The 20085-nt window shown below is 46.8% G+C and overlaps 2 protein-coding genes across 13 annotated transcripts in view; one reads left to right on the top strand and one right to left on the bottom strand.

Moving 5' to 3' along the window:
• LOC138751959 (protein mono-ADP-ribosyltransferase PARP10-like) overlaps positions 1-10989 on the top strand; it is a 73956-nt gene extending 62967 nt beyond the window's left edge. For 5 of the 11 annotated variants that reach the window (XM_069914983.1, XM_069914979.1, XM_069914981.1 and 2 more), the window contains 4 exons: positions 1976-2117; positions 3986-4037; positions 7138-7306; positions 10381-10989. In XM_069914983.1, the coding sequence (XP_069771084.1) occupies positions 1976-2117; positions 3986-4037; positions 7138-7306; positions 10381-10673 (656 nt within the window). In that variant the 3' untranslated portion in view covers positions 10674-10989. The other 6 variants (XM_069914982.1, XM_069914980.1, XR_011350290.1 and 3 more) reach the window with 5 other exon arrangements.
• Positions 10990-15239: 4250 nt separating this feature from the next.
• Positions 15240-20085, bottom strand: part of recql4 (RecQ helicase-like 4) — a 144975-nt gene continuing 140129 nt past the window's right edge. For both annotated transcript variants that reach the window (XM_069914975.1, XM_069914976.1), the window contains exon 25: positions 15240-16398. In XM_069914975.1, the coding sequence (XP_069771076.1) occupies positions 16274-16398 (125 nt within the window). In that variant the 3' untranslated portion in view covers positions 15240-16273. The remainder of the gene's footprint in view (positions 16399-20085) is intronic.

Genomic DNA, 20085 nt, shown 5'->3' with positions numbered 1-20085 from the left:
GGTTAGGTTGGGTTGGGTTTAGTTTTGGCCACTCTAGGAACCCGAGTTCTCAGCTGTGATATACGCTGAGTCTCATGTGACCTTAAACTTCAGCTTCCCCAAATGGCAAGGAAACTCCCTCTAGTTCTGTTGTTCGCTGTAAACCAGGTTCAAGATTATTTTTTTAATGTCAGGTAATAATACCTTTAAAATAACCAGAAACCAGTCTTACGAGGCAAGGTTAGGAGAGATGGGTGATGTGTGGGGTGGGATGAGGGCACGAGGGAATCGCGGAGGGAGCGGACCCTGCAGAAGGCTGAGAGGGAAGAAGAAAAAATGTGTCTGGTGGTGGGATCCTGGAGTAAGTGTCGGATATTTGTGTAGATGATGTGTTGGATGTAGATGGTAGTAGGTGAGGATATGGGAAATACTATGTTGGTTGCGTCCGGGAGCCAGGAGATGCAGGTGAGGGCTGGGTTGAGAGCGGTGGAGGGAAGCCACATTGGTGGAAGAAGGCAGACATATCCGGTAATAGTGAGAGAAGAGTTCATTCCGCGAAAAGTCCAGCAAGTCATCTCCAACGTTACCAGAGCCGTCCAAGGTAGAAGAACAAGTGCACCTTTACAGGGTATAGTGTCAAGGTGAAAGATCAGTTTGTGCTGAGAGCTCTGTGGTGGGGTTCTTTCAAAAGCCTGATGGGTGGGAGTGGGGTGTGGAGAATCTATTGGTGTGAAACACAAAAGTCTGCAGATGCTGAGATTGTAGTAAGAACACACAGTCAATGCTGGAGGAAGGTCTGCTGGTCTTGCAGCAGCCATGGGAGGTAGAGATTTGTTACCGATGTTACGCGCCAGGGCCCTTCAAGGTATAAGCAAAAATCAGGAAGGTGCCTTTATTAAAGACTAGAAATTGAGGGGGAAGAAGGGGAGGAGTCCAGACTTAACAACCAAAAGGTGCTCATTGGATAAGAGGAAAGATGAGAATCTATTTTGGCTTTGTGCAAGGAGACAGAGGGAAGAGAGTGAGAGAGAGCTAGAGGAAAGAAGACAGGAAGATGAAGATGGGGGGGGGGGTGGTGGGTGGGGTTGGGTGGTTTCTAACAAAAATTGGAGGTCGATGTTAATGTCATCCGGTTGGATGGTGCCCAGACACAACATGTGGTGGTGTTCCTCCAATTTGCAGGTGGTCAGTCTGGCAGTGCATGAGACCATGAACGGACATATCTGCAAAGGAATGGGACTGGGAATTGAAATGATCCACGCTATTGCAGCAGACAGAGCGAAGGTGCTCCACTAAGAAACCTTCCAGTCTGTCCGATGTAAGGGAGACCACAAAGGGAGCTCCGGATGCAGTAGACGGCCCCTGCAGATTCACAAGTGAAATGTTGCTTCACTGGGAAGGACTGTTTGGGTCCTTGAATGGTGCCGAGGGAGGAGGTGTGGGCACAAGTGGAGCATCTCCTGCAGTCACAGAGGTAGATGCCAAGGGGACGATTGGCGGGGAGGGAGGAATGGATGAGGGAGTGGTCCTTGTGAAAGCAGGAGAGGGGAATATGTGTCTGGTGGTGGAATCACTTAGGAAATGGTGGAGGAGGATGTATCGCATACAGAGGCTGGTGGGATGGTAGATGAGGAATCCTGTCTTTGGTTTGGAGGGGGCAGGGCAGATGTGCGGGTAAAGCAGGGTGTGAATCTTTTGGTGCTCAATTTCACACCCTGAGCTGCCTTCCTGACGGGAGAAGAGAGTGTGTCCAATGGGGGGGAGTTGGTATAATGGGTCCTTCAGAGCGTCGGCTACCTTTCCCAGCCAGTGGGAGATGTGTCTGTGGAGGGGAGGGAAGTGATGTTCTGAGCTACATTCACCATCTTCTGCAGCTTCTCCCGATCTTTGCCGAGTTGAATCACATCGGCAGCATTTGGAAGGATGGGTGATGTGCGGGGTGATCACGCCATGACGCACGTGCATCTATTCACTTCAACCCTCGCCATTTCCACAGATATAGACACGATGCCTTTGACCCCTGGAAGTGTTGAACTCGTCCAACTGAATGAAGCCACTGAGGAATACGCCAATGTCATCTCCCACTTCGACCAAACCCTGAAACACCGCCGTGATAAGGTCAAGATTTTAAAGGTCAGGTGCGGCATCTTTTGTCACCCCCAGCCTCGTCCATCGATGATGCACGGTTAAATTAAACTTCCATTTTAAAATCTAGATGTCCAGTACGGTCACGGGCCCTTCCGGCCCATGAGCCTGTGCTCCTCCAATTAAACTACAAGCCCCGTACATGTTTGTGGGAGGAAGCCAGAGCACCCAAAGGAAATCCATACAGTCGCAGGGAGAACATGCAAACTCCATGCAGATGGTGCCAGATTCCAAAAAGGCCTCTGGCGTTATAAAAGCATTGCTCTAAACTTACCGCCCCATGTGTCGACTGCTTCACTTCCAGGGTGTAGGTCTGAATTTGGCCGCAGTTAGGATGCCATTCACTCAGAGAATCTTCGACAGTTCCTTCAGCCCAACTCTTCCCTGCTGATCCAATTGTCTACCTAAGCAAGTCTCATTTGCTTTTGACCCACATCCCTCTTAACTTTCCCTATCTATGTACCCTTGTAGATGGAATTTACTCTGCATCCACCACTTCCTCTTTCCACATACCCACCACCCTCCGTGAATACAAGATTGTCAAGTAATACTACAAAACGTGTAATATTACACGAGATTGCCTTCTGCCTGCCGTATTTTAGTGTCGCCCGGTGCCCCTTACAGTATGAGAGAAAGAAAAGCAAAGAGTCTTTTCAGAGACACTGAACGTTCATAGATTTAGCTTCAGCGGCCTCACAGACTCCTGTTCAGCTTCCCAAGTTCCAGATCCAAACCTCCGACACCATCAGGAAGCCTTCGGGAACCCTCCTAGCCCTCCGCACCTTCTCAAATCCAGGCTCCGATACCTGGTTCCCATGGGCCAGTCTCCAGCAGCCCACAGCCTTTGCAGGTCCCCTGACTGCAAGTTGCCCGCAGCCTGTGTGGGTCCCTCGGCCACTGAGTCCTTCGCTGGTCCGCCGCCGTGGTCACCGTTCTGTAGGGTTGTTTCCTCTGCTCTTTCTTCTCAGCAGGGGATGTTCTCCCCGATTCTGGTGCCCTGTGTCGGTCAGCTGCTCCCCTGGAGTCTGCAGCCCCTCCTGGCCACTGCCGAGCCTCAGGCGCCACCACCTTGGGCTCAGAATCAAACTCGTTGGCCGTTTAAAGCCTGCATGGAGCTGCTGGCATTAGGACTGGGCAGTTGAACCCTTCAGAACTACTTGTCCTTCACATCCACTTTGAATGTATCCCCTCTGAGTCCTGGAAATTCCTGAAAGCCACAACCGGGCAAAGGTGTCCCAATCTCATGGATAACCATCACTCGTGTAATTCTGCAGTGATGTTGATGGGTTAGCATGGCACATGTGGATTGAAGGGCCTGGTTCCATGCTACATGCCTCTGTAAGTTGACATATATTTGACTTTGAGAAGTAAAATTCTCATAAATTATGTCAAATATTTGTAAAATTGTAGAAAATGAGACTGCTATTCAGCCTTGAGATTGCTTATGTGACTACGTTGATCATGTGACCTCTGCCCCATTCCTGTTTCTCTCCCTACCCTTTGATCCCTTTAGCCAGTAGAGCCATGTCTGACTATATCGATTAAACCGGCCTCACAACTTTCTGTGGCCAGGAGTTCCACAAGTTCACAACTCTCCGAGTGAAGACGTTTCTCCTCCTCTCAGTACTAAATGGCTTCCCCCTTTGACTGAAACCCCTTGTTCCGGACTTCCCCAACATCTGGAACATTCTTCCTGCATCTAAACTATTGTCCTGTCAGGATCTTATTCACCTCGATGAAATCCCCTCTCATTTTCCTAAACCCCAGTATCTGGTTTTTCTTCGTTTGTTAGTCCTGACGTCCCAGGGATCAGTCTGATAAACCTTCACTGCATTCCCTCAATAACAACGTCCTTCCTCAGATCAGGAGCCTACAGTACAAGGTGCTGCTTCGCCAAAGCCCACGTGACTGCAGTAAGTCCTCTATATTTAATTTAAACATGCAACAGGGTAACAGGCTCTTCCGGCTCACAGGCTCGTGCTGCTGAATCGCACCCAATTAACCGACAGCCCCCGTGCGTTTTTGAAGGGTGGGAAGAAACCGGAGCTTCCGGAGGAAACCTACACAGACGCGGGGAGGATATACAGCTAAATGTGCTGCTATCATAATTAACCCTCCCTTTAGTTTACAGATGAAGCCTTACTCATACTTAATACTAATAAAGATAAATGCCCTTACGAAGCAGGGATAGGGAGACAATTTGGGAGTCACCGCAGTGTCGAGCGGCACCGGCTGGCTCTTCATTCTGGGAGCCGCCATTTTATTCAAACAGCTGCTGCAGGCAATTTAAAATTTTTAATTTATTCTTATTTATTTATATTTTTATTTGTTTTATTTCCTCCATTATTTTTGTTGATAGTTGCTTGAGTTCAAGATACCAGGGATTTGACCATATAATCCTTCACTGTCACTGGGTCCAAACCGAGACCCCCCCGCCCCTCCCTGTCAACACTGTGGGCGCCTCCACCCCTCAAGGACTGCAGGGGTTCAAGGAGGCAGCTCACCAACACCTTCTCCAGGGCAGTGAGGGATGGGGAGTTCAACGATGGCTCCTCCTTAAACATATTTAAAAAAAACCCCTTCCTTTTAGTCCCTCTGCATCCAGTCTCTGCCAAGTCAACGCCACAGGAGGTTGAATCAAGTTCTCAGGTGCTTTTCAAGACCATAAATGGATTAACTATTCTGCATGAGAAGTCTCCAACAGCGCAGAGAGACAAATGTTTATTTCAACTTGTTTTAGGGTGTTTAGCTGCTCACAAGACCCGCTTCCAGTCACCGACCTAAATGGACAAACTCCCAACACCCCCAAGGAGTTAAGCAAGAACGTCTGCTGATGCCAGGGTCGGATGCAACACACAAATGTGCTGGAGAAACTCGGCGGGACATCCACAGTGCTGATGGGGTGGGGGCATGGTCTTAGGGTTTGAACACTCACCAGGTCACTCAGCATCCACAGGAAGTATAGGGGAACCAAGGTTTCTGGCCTGGGTCCATTCTTGACAAAAGGCCCAGGTCTGAAACATTGGTTATCCTTTACTTCCTATGGATGCTGTGTGATCTGAGTTTGTCCAGCATGCTTGTCCTAAGATAGAATGTAGCACACTGCAGCACAGAACAGGCCCTTCGGCCCACAATGTTGTGCAACCTATATAAACCTACTCAACAAACTAACCCTTGCCTACCTCACACCCATAACCCTCTATTTTTCTTGCAACCACATCCCTGTCTATTAAATGCCCATCCCTGGCACTGCATTCCAGACACCCACCACTGAGTAAACTTGCCCCTAAACTTTCCTCCCTTCAATTTGTTACAGATGTTTGCTTCTCTCGCCCCAGGAAATGGGCAGTGGCTGTCCCTCATAATCTTGTAGACCTCTATTAGGTCATCCCAATCCTTTACACAAACTGCTGTGGCTGCTCAAAGAAAGCAAGAGTGGGTGTTGGCCATTCGGTCCTTAGGATGTTGTCCTGGGTAAACTTGTACCTCTCACTTTGTTCGTTTTAGATTGGTCACAGTGTTTGAGCTACCGAAAGAAAATAGACACACACACCGAGAGCAGTTCAGTTTATACAAATGTTTATTACTAATTCAAAAGCTGATTTCACACTACAATATGCAAGCCCTTCCCAACTATACTTATCAACGCTTGGACTGGTCCCAACTGCCGAAGCGAGGCAACAACTGCACACTTGTAGTAGGTTGTCAGGGCGCCAGTAGCAGCTTCTCCACCTCCCCCGACTGGGACGTTGGCTGGACTCTAGAAGTTCTTCTTGCTGAGAGATGTTGCCACCTCTCGGAGAGTCTCAAACTTCAGCAGTGGGACCATGGCTTATATTACCCAACAACTGCTTACCCAAGCACCTATGCGAGCAAGCTAGCATGCCTAGGCTTTTATCGAATAACATAATTTTCAGCTTTTCATTTTGAATACAATGGTTTAGGTTGCATCAAGGCTAGGCCTCTGACAGTCTGTGACCAAAACAAGCAGGAAGATTAAATGTTCTTGGTACACAGATGTCCTTTTGTCAGATAACTGCATCTCTGGCCCCTCGGTGGAATTTAGCTTATGTCAGCTGATTCTAAAAAACAAGCAGGTTCTCAGCCTTCCAGAAGCAAAGGTTGCAAAAGTAAAAGACATGATTTAAATCTTTCATTACAGATGTGCACTACACTTTCCCTCCATCAGACGGACCAGTTCCCACGTAGCTGGTGGCCTTCAACTGCATCGATCTCTGTGTATGCAGTCTTCAAATGATGGCCCTCAGCTCCTCCCGTGATGGGAAATCTCACAGGTTCCTCATCCAAGGGCAAAGTAATTAGTGTTGATTTGCAAATTTTGGGTCCATGGGCAGCAAAAACACCAGACCAGTGAAGGGTGGCGATCTCCACGGTTATGGTTGATCATGGAGATGTGTGATTAAAAAAAAAATCAATGACTTGGTTGAAGAAGTAACTGAGACAGCCTGCAAACTAAGGACCAGCACCTCGCATTCTGTCTGGGATCCCTCCAAACAGATGGTATCGACTTCTCTGGTTCAGTTAGCCTCCCACCGGTTTCTCTTCTTTCCCTGTCTCCTTTCCTTCACCTCTGCATTCACAGTCACCCCCCCCCCCCCCCGCAAACAATTCTCACCTTTCCTCTCAAGTCCCTCCAATTATCTCCTTTTGTCTGGTGCTCCTCCCCATGCCCATTCTTCCCTTCCCAGGTCACCTGCCTGCTCATTCCTTGAGGAAGGGTTCAGGCCCAAAATGCTGGTTATAGATCTTTACCTCCTCTGGATGCTGCGAGGCCTGCTGAGTTCCTCCAGCATTTCTGTGTTCTTACTGCAAGCACAGCGTCTGCAGACTCCTGTGTTTCACTTGATAGGAGGCAGGTGATACAAAGGTTGAAGGGCCAGTACTGTGCTGTAATGTTCCATGGTGATTGTGGTTTATCTTAATGATGTGGTACTTGGGGAATGAATTGGAACTCAAGGGTTTAACGGGATCTGTCCTCTGCTTTTGTCCTAGGTGGAGATGGTACACAACCCATTACTGTACCAGCAGTACCTGCTGAAGAAGACCAGCATGGAGGTGGTCCAGTCGGATGTCGAGCGTGTCCTCTACCATGGTACAAGTGAGGAGAGCGCCAAAGAAATCTATGTGCATGGATTCAACAGGAGCTTTAGTGGGAAGAACGGTGAGAATTGGAAGTGCTCTGGGAGGCAAGGCCACTTCGTGGGGGTGGGTGGGGGAGCCAACAGTTGAAGGGCTCTCCCGCTGAGTGGAATCTAATTCTTCTGAGATTTAGTCCCTGCTATGGACACACAACAGTCTGTAGCTTCCATGGACACTCAGGGACTCTGAGGGAAACTCTCTTTAGCTTCTCTCCCTCTGACTGTAAGAGGCAGTATTCACTCAGGAAAAAGGCAGAGTCGTGGGAAGTAAGGAAAAGAAGCAGTATGCAGATTAAAGGGAAGTACTTGCTGCCTTAAAGCAAATAAGGGTAGATAAATCCCCAGGACCTGACAAGATATTCTCTTGGACATTGAGTGAAGCTAGTGTAGAAATTGCAGGGGCTCTGGCAGAAATATTTAAAATATCCTTAGCCATGGGTGCAGTGTCGGAGGATTGGAGGGTCGCTCACATTGTTCCGTTATTTAAAAAAGGCTCCAAAAGTAACCCTGGAAATTACAGGCATCAGTAGAGCCTGACATCAGTAGTAGGTGAATTAATGGAAGGTGTCCTAAGATATATAATTATTTGGATAACCATGGACTGATTAGGGATGATCAACATGGCTTTGTGCATGGTAGGTCATGTTTAACCATCTTGTAGAGTTTTTCAAGATTAACAAGAAAGCTGATGAAGGAAAGGCTGTGGATGTTGTCTACATGGACTTTAGTAAAGCCTTTGACAAGGTCCCTGTTGTGAGTGAGGAAATGGGTTTGGTAGGTCTCAAAGGCAAGGACTCTGAACATAGTTTTGGTAGGGAAGTATTTTATTTACAGAAGGCAAGTGTAGGAAATGGTAACTCATGCAACTCTCTCACTCTCTCTCTGAACTGGTACATGCAATGATCAAGGAAAAATCACTACATCGCCCTACCACCCCATGACTCAGTGCAGGCTCGGCTCGATGCTATAAGGGACACTAATTAAATGCTCCCAATACTTTTAACAGTGCACTTCTTATCAACAGTTTCTCTTGTGGCCTTCCACATTTCTAGGCCTGGAATGAAGCAAGGTGGTCCCAAGATGGAAAGGAGAGAAAACAAAGAACATATGGCACCTTTATAGTGCTGGAGGGTCCAGCACAGGTCATTAGCAGGGAGATTGGCTCCGTGCCAGGAGGGTTAATCCAATTACAACAGCCAGTGACCCAAGGCCAAGTACAGGAAGGCTTGGGCCAACCACAAAGTGTGCACTAATGCATGGGGAGGGACCAAACCTTGACAGCCACAACCCTTCCCAATACAGTCCCACATGGGAGGTTAATCAGGAAGGTTCAGATGCTCAGTATTCATGGTGAAGTAGTGAACTGGACTTGACGATGGCTGGACAGGAGGACCCAGAGAGTAGTGGTGGACGATTGCTTCTCAGACTAAAGCCTGTGACTAGTGGTGGGCCTCAGGGATCAGGGCTGGACCATTGTTGCTTGTCATCAATGTCAATAATCTAGGTGATAATGTGGTAAATTGGATCAGCAAATTTGCAGATGACACTAAGATTGGAGGCGTTGTGGGCAGTGAAGGAAGTTTTCAAAGCTTGCAGAGGGATCTGGACCACCTGGAAACATGGGCTGAAAAATGGTAGATGAAAAATAATGCAGACAAGTATAAGGTGTTGCACTTTGGATGGACAAACCAAGAAAGGAATATTCGGTAAATGGTTGGACACTGAGGAGTGGGGTAGAACAGAGGGATCTGGGAATGCAGATACTTAATTCCCTGAAAGTAGCGTCACAGGTAGGTAGGGTTGTAAAGAGAGCTTTTGGCATATTGGCCTTCATAAATCAAAGTATTGAGTACAGGATGTTATGATAAAGTTGCATAAGACACTGGTGAGGCCAAATTTGGAGTATTGTGTGCAGCTTTGGTCACCTAATTACAGGAACTATATCGATAAGATTGAAAGAGTGGAGAGAAGATTTACTATGATGTTGCCCGGGCAGGAACTGAGCTCTAGGGAAAGGTTAATCAGGTTAGAGCTTTATTCCCTGGAGTATAGAAGAATGAGGGGAGATTTGATAGAGGTATTTAAAATTATGAGGGGGATAGACCGAGTAAATGTAGATAGGCTTTTTCCACTGAGGGTGGGTGAGATACAAACCAGAGGACATGGGTTAAGGGTGAAAGGGGAAAAATTTAGGGGAACTTCTTCACACAGAGAGTGGTGGGAGTGTGGAACGAGCTGCCAGCTGAGGTGGTGGATGCAGGCTCAATTTTAAAATTTAAGAAGAATTTGGACAGGTACATGGACGGGAGGGGTATGGAGGGCTATGGACTGGGTGCAGGTCAGTGGGACTAGGCAAAAAAAAAAGGGATCGGCACAGACTAGAAGGGCCAAAGAGGCCTGTTTCTGTGCTGTAATATTCTATGGCAGACAAAAGTAAATTCTGTGTAGTAAACCCACTTTTTTGTTATTACATGACAATAAAGGAACTTTGAAAGAACAGTTTCAGTTTATTGTTATGTATACCAAGGTACAGTGGAAACTTTCAGTTTGCCTGCAATCCAGCTGGTTAACCCATACATAACAGTAGTTAAAAATGGTACAAATCAAAAACAATATTATTTATTTACTGGTGTGAAGGTCAATTAGGAATGTGGTAACAGTGGGAAAGAAGCTGTCCTTGAATCTGGTGGTGAGATCTCACTCTCCATAGAATCCTACAGCACAGAAACGGGCCTCTCATGCCTGAATTAAGCCCACAACAGTGTTCTCACGCTGCCCTTGGCTCAAACAATGGTAATCCTGAGATAAAAACCAGAGGACCAGAATTAAGGATGAAGGGGGGAACATTTGGGGGGGATTTCTTCACACAGACTGGTAGGAGTTTGGAACAAGATGAAATGGTGAATGTGGGCTTGATTTTTAACATACAAGAAAAATTTGGACAGGTACATGGATGGGAGAGGGATATGGATTGGGTGCAGGTCATTGGGACTGTGCAGAATGATAGATTGACACAGTCGAGAAGGGCCGAAGGAACTGTTCATGTATTGTGTCGTTCCCTGGCTCTAACCAACTTTTTTCTGCATTTGCCTTTCAGCGGCCATTTACGGGCAAGGCGTTTACTTTGCAACAAGTGCCATTATCTCGGTGGACGACCAGTACTCCCCCCCCAATCCCAAGGGACACAAGTTTATCTTTGTGGTAAATGTCCTGACCGGCTCCTACACAAAGGGAAATGTGAAGATGGTAATCCCACCCTTGAAGGAGGACGGTAACAAGTCTCTCAGGTACGACTCCGTGGTGGATAACTGTGACAACCCCAAAATATTTGTGGTTTTCCACGACACCCAGGCCTACCCTCAATTCCTCGTAACCTGCAAGTGGAAGTGACCAAGCCCGCTCGTCCACGAAGAACACGCTATGTGTCCACTCTGTGTTTTGATATTTTTCCGCTGTTGACTTTGCCCATGGATCCCAACCTCCTCAGTGGACTGCGGAGTATCATCCAGTCTTAATCTATGGGGTTGGAGGAATGGATCGCCACCTCATTGGGAATCCAGCGATCCCTGGACTCTCGATCCTCAAGCTTGCCTGATCCTTGGAGAGAGAAAAGTGCACCTAGTCACAGGGTTGGAACACTCCGAATGCACTTCCGAGCATTTCTTCTGTTTCTTTTGGAAAATGATTAAAATTAAACACTTGCTAATGTTTGTGTTTTTAGAATTGAAGGCACTTTAAGGCTCGAACAACTGTTGTACATAGAGAGTGGTGGGTGTCTGGAACGGGCTGCCAGGGGTACTGGTGGAAGCAGATACAGTCGCGTTTAAGAGGCTTCTACTTTATATACTTGTGTAATAGTTGAACTTTGTGGACTTTTTTTAGGGTAAAATTTAAGGGGTTGACTATTGCATGCATACTAGTTTTGACCGCGGTAAGTACCTGCGTCATTGAAAGTGAGAGCTTGGATCGGCAGGACTGGATGGTATGCCCACGGTTGGGGCATCGGGAGCCCAGATGGGTGGGCAGTTGAGGTGAGGATCCGCGGTTAAGAGCTCAGCTGGGCAGGTGACCAAAGGAAGGATCTGGAGTTGGGAGCTCAGCTGCGCGGGGACCAAGGGGAGAAAATGGATGAGAGCTCAGCTGGGTGAGGGACCAAGGGGAGGATCTGGAGTTGGAAGCTCAGCTGGATGGGGAAATCAAGGGGAGGATCTGGAGTTGGGAGCTCAGCTGGGCGGGGGACCAAGGGGAGAATCTGGACTTGAGAGCTCAGTTGGGCGGGTGACCAAGGGAAGGATCTGGAGTTGAGAGCTTAGCTGGGTGGGCGTCCAAAGGGAGGATCTGGAGTTGGAAGCTCAGCTGGGCGGGGGACCAAGGGGAGAATCTGGACTTGAGAGCTCAGCTGGGTGGGGGACCAAGGGGAGGATCTGGAGTTAGGAGCTCAGCTGGGTGGGCGACTGAGGCTAAAAACTTGGGGGAGTCAACTTTTACAAGGTATTGACTATACACGTGTGTGTATGGTAGATAGACTCATGATTATGAAGGGGGAGGAGGGCTATCTATCATGTGCAAGCAGCAGTGTGGCGTTAAATTTGCTTCATTAAATGAAATACAAGATAGATTTTTGAACAGTAGGAATGATGGGGATCAGCGGGTAAGTGGAGCTGAGTCTACGGCCAGATCCACTCTGATCTTATTAAATGGCAGAGAAGGCTAAACTGGCCATAAAGCCAACTCCTGCTCCGAGCTCTTGTGTCATCATGTTCAGCACAGATATGGCGGGCCAATGGGCTTGTTCCTGTCTGGCATCTGTTCTATGTTCTTAACAAGATCTCTGCTAATTTCCTTTTGCTTTATATGATTATCCTTGTGCACCTTAGAAAGGACAGACGTAGGAACGTAGGAGGTGCGAGGGGAACCCCTGCATGTCGAGTGCTGGAAAATTGGGCCAAGTTCACCTTCACCGAGGGGGGCTCCCGCGGCCAGACGGCATTCACCGAGGGGTGGGGGTTGAGGGAGAGGTCTGAGTGATGTGTGCAGAGAGGTTTGATGGGTGAGACAGTGCCCCTATTTGGGTTGGGACTGGTTTTCAGGACTGGGTGGGTCAGAGGTGTGGGACCACACTCTGTGACTGGTGAAAATTGGCTTCAGCCAACCTTCTGCTCACAGGTCCCTGGCTTCACAATGACACCCTTTACACCTCTGGTGCTCTTTGTTACTTGTGTTTGGAGTCTGGGTGCCAGAGAATCATTACCAGCGAGAACCGGGTCTGATTGAAAATGGAGCTGGATCGAAGGCTGAAATGTTCTCACCTCACGGATGAAAAGATGCAGGTAACCTCACAAAAAGAATTCTAGGCAATGGGGGTGGAGTAATCAAAACAAAGCCTTTCTGTCTTGTCCCCAACCCTTGCTCTTGTAGGTCATAGGTGAAGGGGTGAGAGGGAAGTTGGACCGGGGAAGATGTCCCACAGGTTGGTGCACCATCAGGGACATGCTCATTGGGTCATGAAAAGGTTTAGTTTCAAACTGAACTGTGAATGCTCTGTGCAGCTTTGGAAATTTGGGCAATTTCAGAGAGATATGGGAAACACAAAGAACAAGACATGGGAGCAGAAATAGGCCATTCAGCCCAGAGTCTTTCCCCACCATTTAACCATGAGCTCATCCATTTCTCCACTGCCTGGCCTTCTCCCCATAAACTTTGATGCCCTGGCTAATCAAGATCCTATCCATCTCTGCCTTAAATCCACCCAATGACCCGGCCTCTACCACCACCTGTGGCAACAAATTCCACGGATTCGCCACCCTCTGGCTGAAAAAATTCCTCTGGATCTCTGTTCTAAGTGGACACCCTTCAATCCTGAAGTTGTGCCCTCTTGTCCTAGACTCTCCCACTGTAGGGAAAAAAACCTTTCTATATCTAGTCTGTCCATCCCTTTCAACATATGAAATGATTTAATGAGATTTCTCCCCTCTAAATTCACCTAAATTCCAATTACAGGCCAAGAGCTGGCAAACGCTCCAGGCACGCTCCCGCTGTTTGAAATTTACAGGGGGGGGGGGGGGGGGGTATGTTGATTGGGTGTAAACTGGGCGGCACAGACTTGTGGCCCAAAATGGCTTGTTACTGTGCTGCATGTCTAAAAATTTTTTTTTAAAACGAAAAGCTTTTCATTCCCAGAATTATCCTCGTGAACCCCCTCTTAACATCAGCACATTGATTTCTTAAGCGAGGAGTGCAAAACTACTCTAAAGTGAGGTCTCACCAGTGCTTTATAAAGCCTCAACATCACATCCCTGCACTTGTATTCTATTCCTCTTGTATTTCCGGCCTTCACCACCGACTCGACCTGCAGGTATACCTTCAGGCTATTCCTGCGTGAGGACTCCCACGTCCCTTTTCATCTAGGAATTTTCCGTCTTCTTTCCATTAAAAAAAATAGTCTGCACATTTTTTTCCTGCCAGAGCATGACCATACACTTTCTGACCTTGTTTCATTTGCCACTTCTCTGTCCGAAGGGACTGACTTGGTCAGCAAGGCGTATTTCCATTGAGTTGATAAATGAAATTTTGAATTAATTTACCTGCCCAATTGATACCCAAACATTCATTAACTTTTAAACTAAAGTTTGCCAGACTACAGCATCTACCCTACCCTTGTTATTTTTAAGAGGGTGGTTGATTTTTGGAACTAGGGGAGGTGGTTGAGGGAGTGATTATTAGAATGTTTAAATGTGTTTTGGATGGATAATAATATGGGTTTGGGCCAAACTCAGACTGGTGGGATGTGTGGAGGCAGGTTAGGCAGAAGGGCCTATTTCCCTGCTGTTTGAGTCGCGTCATGACTGGATTTCAGCTTTCAACTTTATCCAGATATTGACCCGATTTCTGAAATCCTGGATGAAGGGGTCTGGCCTGAAATGTCTACTGCCTGTTGTTGTCCATGGATGACCTTGGACTCCATATTCATACATCTTTCATAGTCACCTGCACATGTTGATAGGATAGTTAAGAAGGTGATGGGATGCTGGGCATCATGAGTCGAGGACTGACGTCAAAAGTCGAGAGGTCGTGTTACAACTCTACAAGAGACCACACTTAGAGTGTCTGGTTCTGGTCACCTCATTACGGGAAGGATGAGGAAGCTATTGGAGTGGCTGCAGAGATTGACCAGGATGCTGCCTGGATTGGAAAATAAGTCTTATGAGGCAAGGTTAGCAGAGCTGGGACTTTTCTCTTTGGAGCAAAGATGAGAGGAGACTTACTGGAGGTCTACAAGATTCCAGAGCTAGAGATAAGGAAAACAACCAGTGCTTTTTTCCCCAGGGTGGGAGTAGAAAACACCAGAGGATATCTGTACAAATTGGGAAGAAAGTTTTGGGGAGGTATTGGTTAGTTTTTTTTAGAGTTGTGGGTGCCTGGAGTGCCTTGCCAGGGTGGAGGCTGGGACATTTAAGAGACTCCTAGACAGGTACATGGATAGACAGAAAATAGAGGGTTAATGGGTAGGAAGGAGTTAGTTTTTTTCATAGTAAATCGAGGGATGAAGGGCCTATACTGTAATGTTCCATGATGAGGCGTGGCCTGCTGAGTTCCGACAGCATCTGCAGGCTTCTTGTTTAACGTCCTTCTCGCACATCCTGAATGAGAGCTCAGAGGAAGTGGCAGATGGAAGCACAACATTTGCACACGTTTACCGGTCAGCTCGTCATCCTTGTCCCACATTTTGAATTGTCTAACACTGGAAAGCACCGAGTTACACTGCCTTTCATCGCTCCCATATCCACCTGTGACACTATTTTCAGGCTGCCGAAAGCTTGTAGCCCAAGGTTCAAGAATAATGACAAGACTCACAAAACGCACTCCTTCCCCCACCCTTTTTAATTCCGATGCCCCACATCCAATTTGTCTATTGGTCTCCACTCCTCCCCCTGCTCTTTTTATTCAATTGCCTGCCTGCTTTTCACTCGTACCTTGAAGAAGGGCTCAGGCCTGAAACGTCAGTGCAGTGAAATATCTTTAACCTCTATGGGTGCTGTAAGACCGGATGAGCTCCTCCAGCATTTCTGTGTTTTCAAATACAAAACACAGACCTTAATCATTCTTTCTCATTTATTTATGATAAAACAACCCATTAAAAAATAGGAACAAGTTCCTTGTGGGACTGCGCTGACCAGGAGCACAGTCTTCGTAATTCAGATAGGATTTTGTGCTGCATTTGGAATTCCACACAGCAAAATAACAAGCTGTCAGTCAGCAGGTCAGGGATGTTCACGGTGATTGTTCCGATACACACAAGACCGTGCCCTTGAGATCATGATGAAGGCTCGAAAGCAGTCGGTGGACTTTCGAAAACACATTGCTGGACTCAAAAGAAAGGGCTATTGACATTAATTTGGGATCAATGCAGACAGTGGGGGAAGAAAGGCGAGAGCCTTCATCGATCTCTAGACAGAGGGCCCGCCTGGGGTGAAATGGCTTGTCCTCTTTGGTTCCTGCACAGCATGCACTGGCCTTGAGTCACAGCTGCCGACACAGTCACAATATGTACTTCCATCGCCAGCCAGGACCCGTTACCAAAGACCTGCCACTTGATCACCCTCATCTCCTGATCCAAGCGTCACCCTCAGGCACCTAGGGCAGGACCATAGATTCAATGATGGTTTCTGCTCCATCGCCAGCCAGGATCCATTACCAGAGACCGGCCATTCTGCAGTGATGTTACCCGATCCACCACCATCCTTCACTCACCTTCAGGCACCCAGGATAGAAGCAGTTTCGAGGATGACTCCTGCTCCACAGGTACCAGTTCCCAATGACGTTCCTTCGCCATCTGGGTTGGATGGAAGGAAAGGAAGAGGGTCTAACAGGACATGGACAAGGAAGTAACCACCTTTCTAAAGCCACCTGTACCTCTGCCTGAGAATTGTTGCCGAATTCAAGCACACAATGATGACAAATTGATGCAGTGTCCAACCACAACGAACCCCTCAACACTTCAATCCAATGATTTCCTCTGTGGCCACCTTTATGAGCCGGTGAAAGTCAAATTTGAGGTACTTTCTCCAGAACCTTCGATCCCGTCCATACACTTTTGCTGGATAGCAAGGGCTCTCTGGGGAGGACAGAGGATAGGAAAGAGTTAACAGAAACCACTGGCCAATGCTTGGCTTTCCCGTTTGCACCTAGGAGTGGATCAAGGTCTGTTTGTGAACCCCCGCCTCCAGTCAGAGTCACACAGCATAGAAACAGGCCCCTCGGCCCTAACCCACACTCTCCAAAATGACCCACCAACACTCGCTGCATTTGGCCCATATCCCTCTCAACCCATCTTATCGTGTTCGCCCAATTTATTCTTAAACGTCCCGGCTTGACCACCTCCTCTGGCAGCCTATTCCCACCCACCACCCTTTGTGTTTTTTTTAAAAAGGTATCTCTCGGTTTCTATTGCATCTCTTCTCCCCTCCTCCCCCCAGTGGGATGGTGGGAACCAGAAAGTGAGCGCAGAGAATACAGCAGATGGTAGAAAGTTTGATGCAGTGGAAGGAGCATAAATAAAGTCAGTGGAAGGATTGAATGTGTTTATTTCAATGCAAGAAGTTTTAGAAATAAAGGAGATTAACTTGGAGCATTGATCGGTGCATGGATATACGATGTGACCAATACAGAGAATTGGTTGGCAGAAGGAAAGGATTGGCTGATAACAGGGTTTAGATAGAACCATAGAACACTACAGCACAGAAACAGACCCCCTTTTTGGCCTAGTCCCATTGACTGCACCAGGTCCATAGCCTCCCATCCATGTACCTGTCCAAATTCTTCTTAAATGTTAAAATTGAGCCCACATTCACCACCTCAGCTGGCAGCTCGTTCTACATTCCACTGTTCTCTGTATGAAGAAGCTCCCCCTAAACTTTTCCCTTTTCACCCTTAACCCATGTCCTCTGGTTTGTAATCTCACCTACCCTCAGTGGAAAAAGCCGATCTACATTTACTCTGCCTGTCCCCCTCATAATTTTTAATACCTCTATCAAATCTCTCCTCATTTTTCTACACTCCAAGGAAAAAAGTCCTAACCTGTTTAACCTTTCCCTGTAACTCAGTTCCTGAAGTCCGTGCAACATCCTAGTAAATCTTATCTGCACTCTCTCTATCTTATTGATATCTTTCCTGTAGTTCGGTGACCAAAAGTACACACAATGCTCCAAATTTGGCCTCACCAATGTCTTATAACATAACATCCCTGTACTTGTTATATGGTTACTGCTGGGTCCCTCTGTTCTATTGCACTCCTCAGTGCCCTACAATTCACCATGTACATTCTTTCTTGGTTTATCCTTCCAAAATGCAGCATCTCACACTTATCGGCATTAAATTCCATCAGCCATTTTTTCATCTGGTCCAGATCCCTCTGCAAGCTTTGAAAACTTTCTACTCTGTCCACGAAACCTCCAATCTTAGTGATATCTGCAAACTTGCTGATCCAATTTACCACATTATCATCCAGATCACTGATTATAGATGAAAAACAACAATGGTCTCAGCACCGAACCCGAGGCCCACCACTCGTCACAGACCTCCAGTCTGAGAAGCATCATTCACCACTACTCTCTGGCTTCTTCCGTCAGGCCATTGTCGAATCCAGTTCACTACTTCACCATGAATACCGAGCGTCTGAACCTTCCTAACTAACCTCCCATAAGGGACCTTATCAAAGGCCTTAAAGTCCATGAAGACAACATCCACAGCCTTGACTTCATCAATTTTCCTGGTAACCTCCTCAAAAAACTCTTAAGATTGGTTAAACACAACCTACCACACACAAAGCAATGTTGACCATCCCTAATCAGTCTATGGCTATTCAAATAATTGTTTATTTGAACTCTTAGAACATCTTTCAATAATTTACCGACTACTGACGTCAGGCTCACCGGCCTATAATTTCCAGGGTTACTTTTGGAGCCTTTCTTTAAAAAAAACAGAACAACATGATCTACCCTCCAATCCCCTGCCACACCATGGCTAAGGACATTTTAAATATTTCTGCCAGAGCCCCTCAAGAGCCGAGGGAATATCTTTTCAGGCCCTGGAGATTTATCCACCCTTATTTGCTTTAAAAAAGCAAGCACTTCCTCCTCTTTATATAGGTTCTTGACCTCACTGCTTGTTTTCCTTACTTCCCACAGCTCTGTGCCCATTTCCTGAGTGAATACTGATGGGAGAAAAACAAAACACTGAAGATCTCCCCCATCTCTTCTGGCTCCATACCAATTTTGTCCTTTACTATCCTTTTCCTCTTAATATACCTGTAGAAACCCTTAGGATTTTCCTTCACATTGTCGGTGAAAGCAGCCTCATGTCTTCTTTTACCCGTCCTGATTTCCTTCTTGAAGTTTTTCTTGTATTTTTTTATAGTCCTCAAATATCTCATTTGCTCCCATGTTTCTTATACCTGTTATACATCTCTTCTTCTGATCCAGATCCCCAATATCCCTCGGAAACCAGGGTTCCCTGTCCCTTCTAACTTTTGCCTTTGATCCTGACAGAAACATACAAACTCTATCCTCTCAAAATTTCACCTGTGAAGGTCCTCCGTTCACTGACCTCACACATCCTTGCCTGAAAACAACTTATCCCAATCTACTCATTCTAGATCCTTTCTCAGTTCCTCAAAATTGACGTTTCTCCAATTTAGAATCTCAACCTGAGACCCAGATATATCCTTCTCCATAATTAACTTGAAACTAAAGACATTATGATCACTGGACCTAAAATGTTTTAAAAAGAGATAGGATGGGAGGGAAAAAAAAGGGGGTTGAGGGTAGCATTACTGGTCAGGGATAGTCACAGCTGTAGAAAGAGAGGATGCTGTAAATGAAGTGTTTACTTAGTCAGTGTGGGTGGAAGTCAGAAGTAGGAAGGGAGCAATCACTGTGCTGGAAGTTGTCTATAGGCCTCCAAATATCCTTCTAGACACTGAGGAACAGATAAGCAGGCAGATTTTGGAATTGTGCAGAATTAACAGGATTGTTATTACAGGAGACTTCAACTTCCCAAATATTGACTGGCACCTCCTTACTGCAAGAGGGATAGATGGGGTAGAATTTGTCCAAGAAGTATGTGGACCAGCCGACTAGAGGAGAGGCCATCCTGGATCCTCTCAGTGGGGGAGCATTTTGGTGAGAGTGATCACCGCTCCCTGAGCTTTTGCATAGCTATGGATAAGGATAAAAGCAGAGAAAATGGGAAAGTGTTTAATTGGGGAAGGGCTAATTACAATGGGATTAGGCAGGAACTGGGGAAAGTAAATTGGGAACAGAAAAGCACAGAAGTAACGTGGAGGAAGTTTGGGGATCACTTGCGCAGGATTCTAGATATCTTTTCCCTGTCTCAGTGAGACAAACCTGAACTGTGGTCAATGACAGAGGTGAGACAGCTAGTTCAGAGGAAGATGGAAGCTTACAGGTTTAGGAAGGAAAAGACAGGAAGGGCTCATGGAACTTGTATATTAACCAGGAAGGAACTTGAGAAAGAACATCCATGGAACCTTGGCTGTGTGGATTCAGAATTGGCTTACCTGCAGAAAGTGGAGTGGAATAGAAGAAGGAATATATTCTGCCTGGAGGTCAGCGACGAGTGGAGTTCCACAGGAATCAGTTCTGGGACCACAGCTCTTCTGATTTTTATAAACGACCAGAACAAAGGTGTAGAGGTACAACGTGTAAGTTTGCAGATTACACGAAGGTTGAGGTGTTGTGGGTAAAGCTGAAAGTTGTTGTAGATTACAACAGGATATAGACAG

Source organism: Narcine bancroftii, chromosome 1 (assembly GCF_036971445.1).
Source record: "Narcine bancroftii isolate sNarBan1 chromosome 1, sNarBan1.hap1, whole genome shotgun sequence".
Lineage (NCBI taxonomy): Eukaryota > Metazoa > Chordata > Chondrichthyes > Torpediniformes > Narcinidae > Narcine > Narcine bancroftii.
Note: the sequence above shows the minus strand (reverse complement) of the source record. Positions and strands in the feature narration are given on the sequence as shown.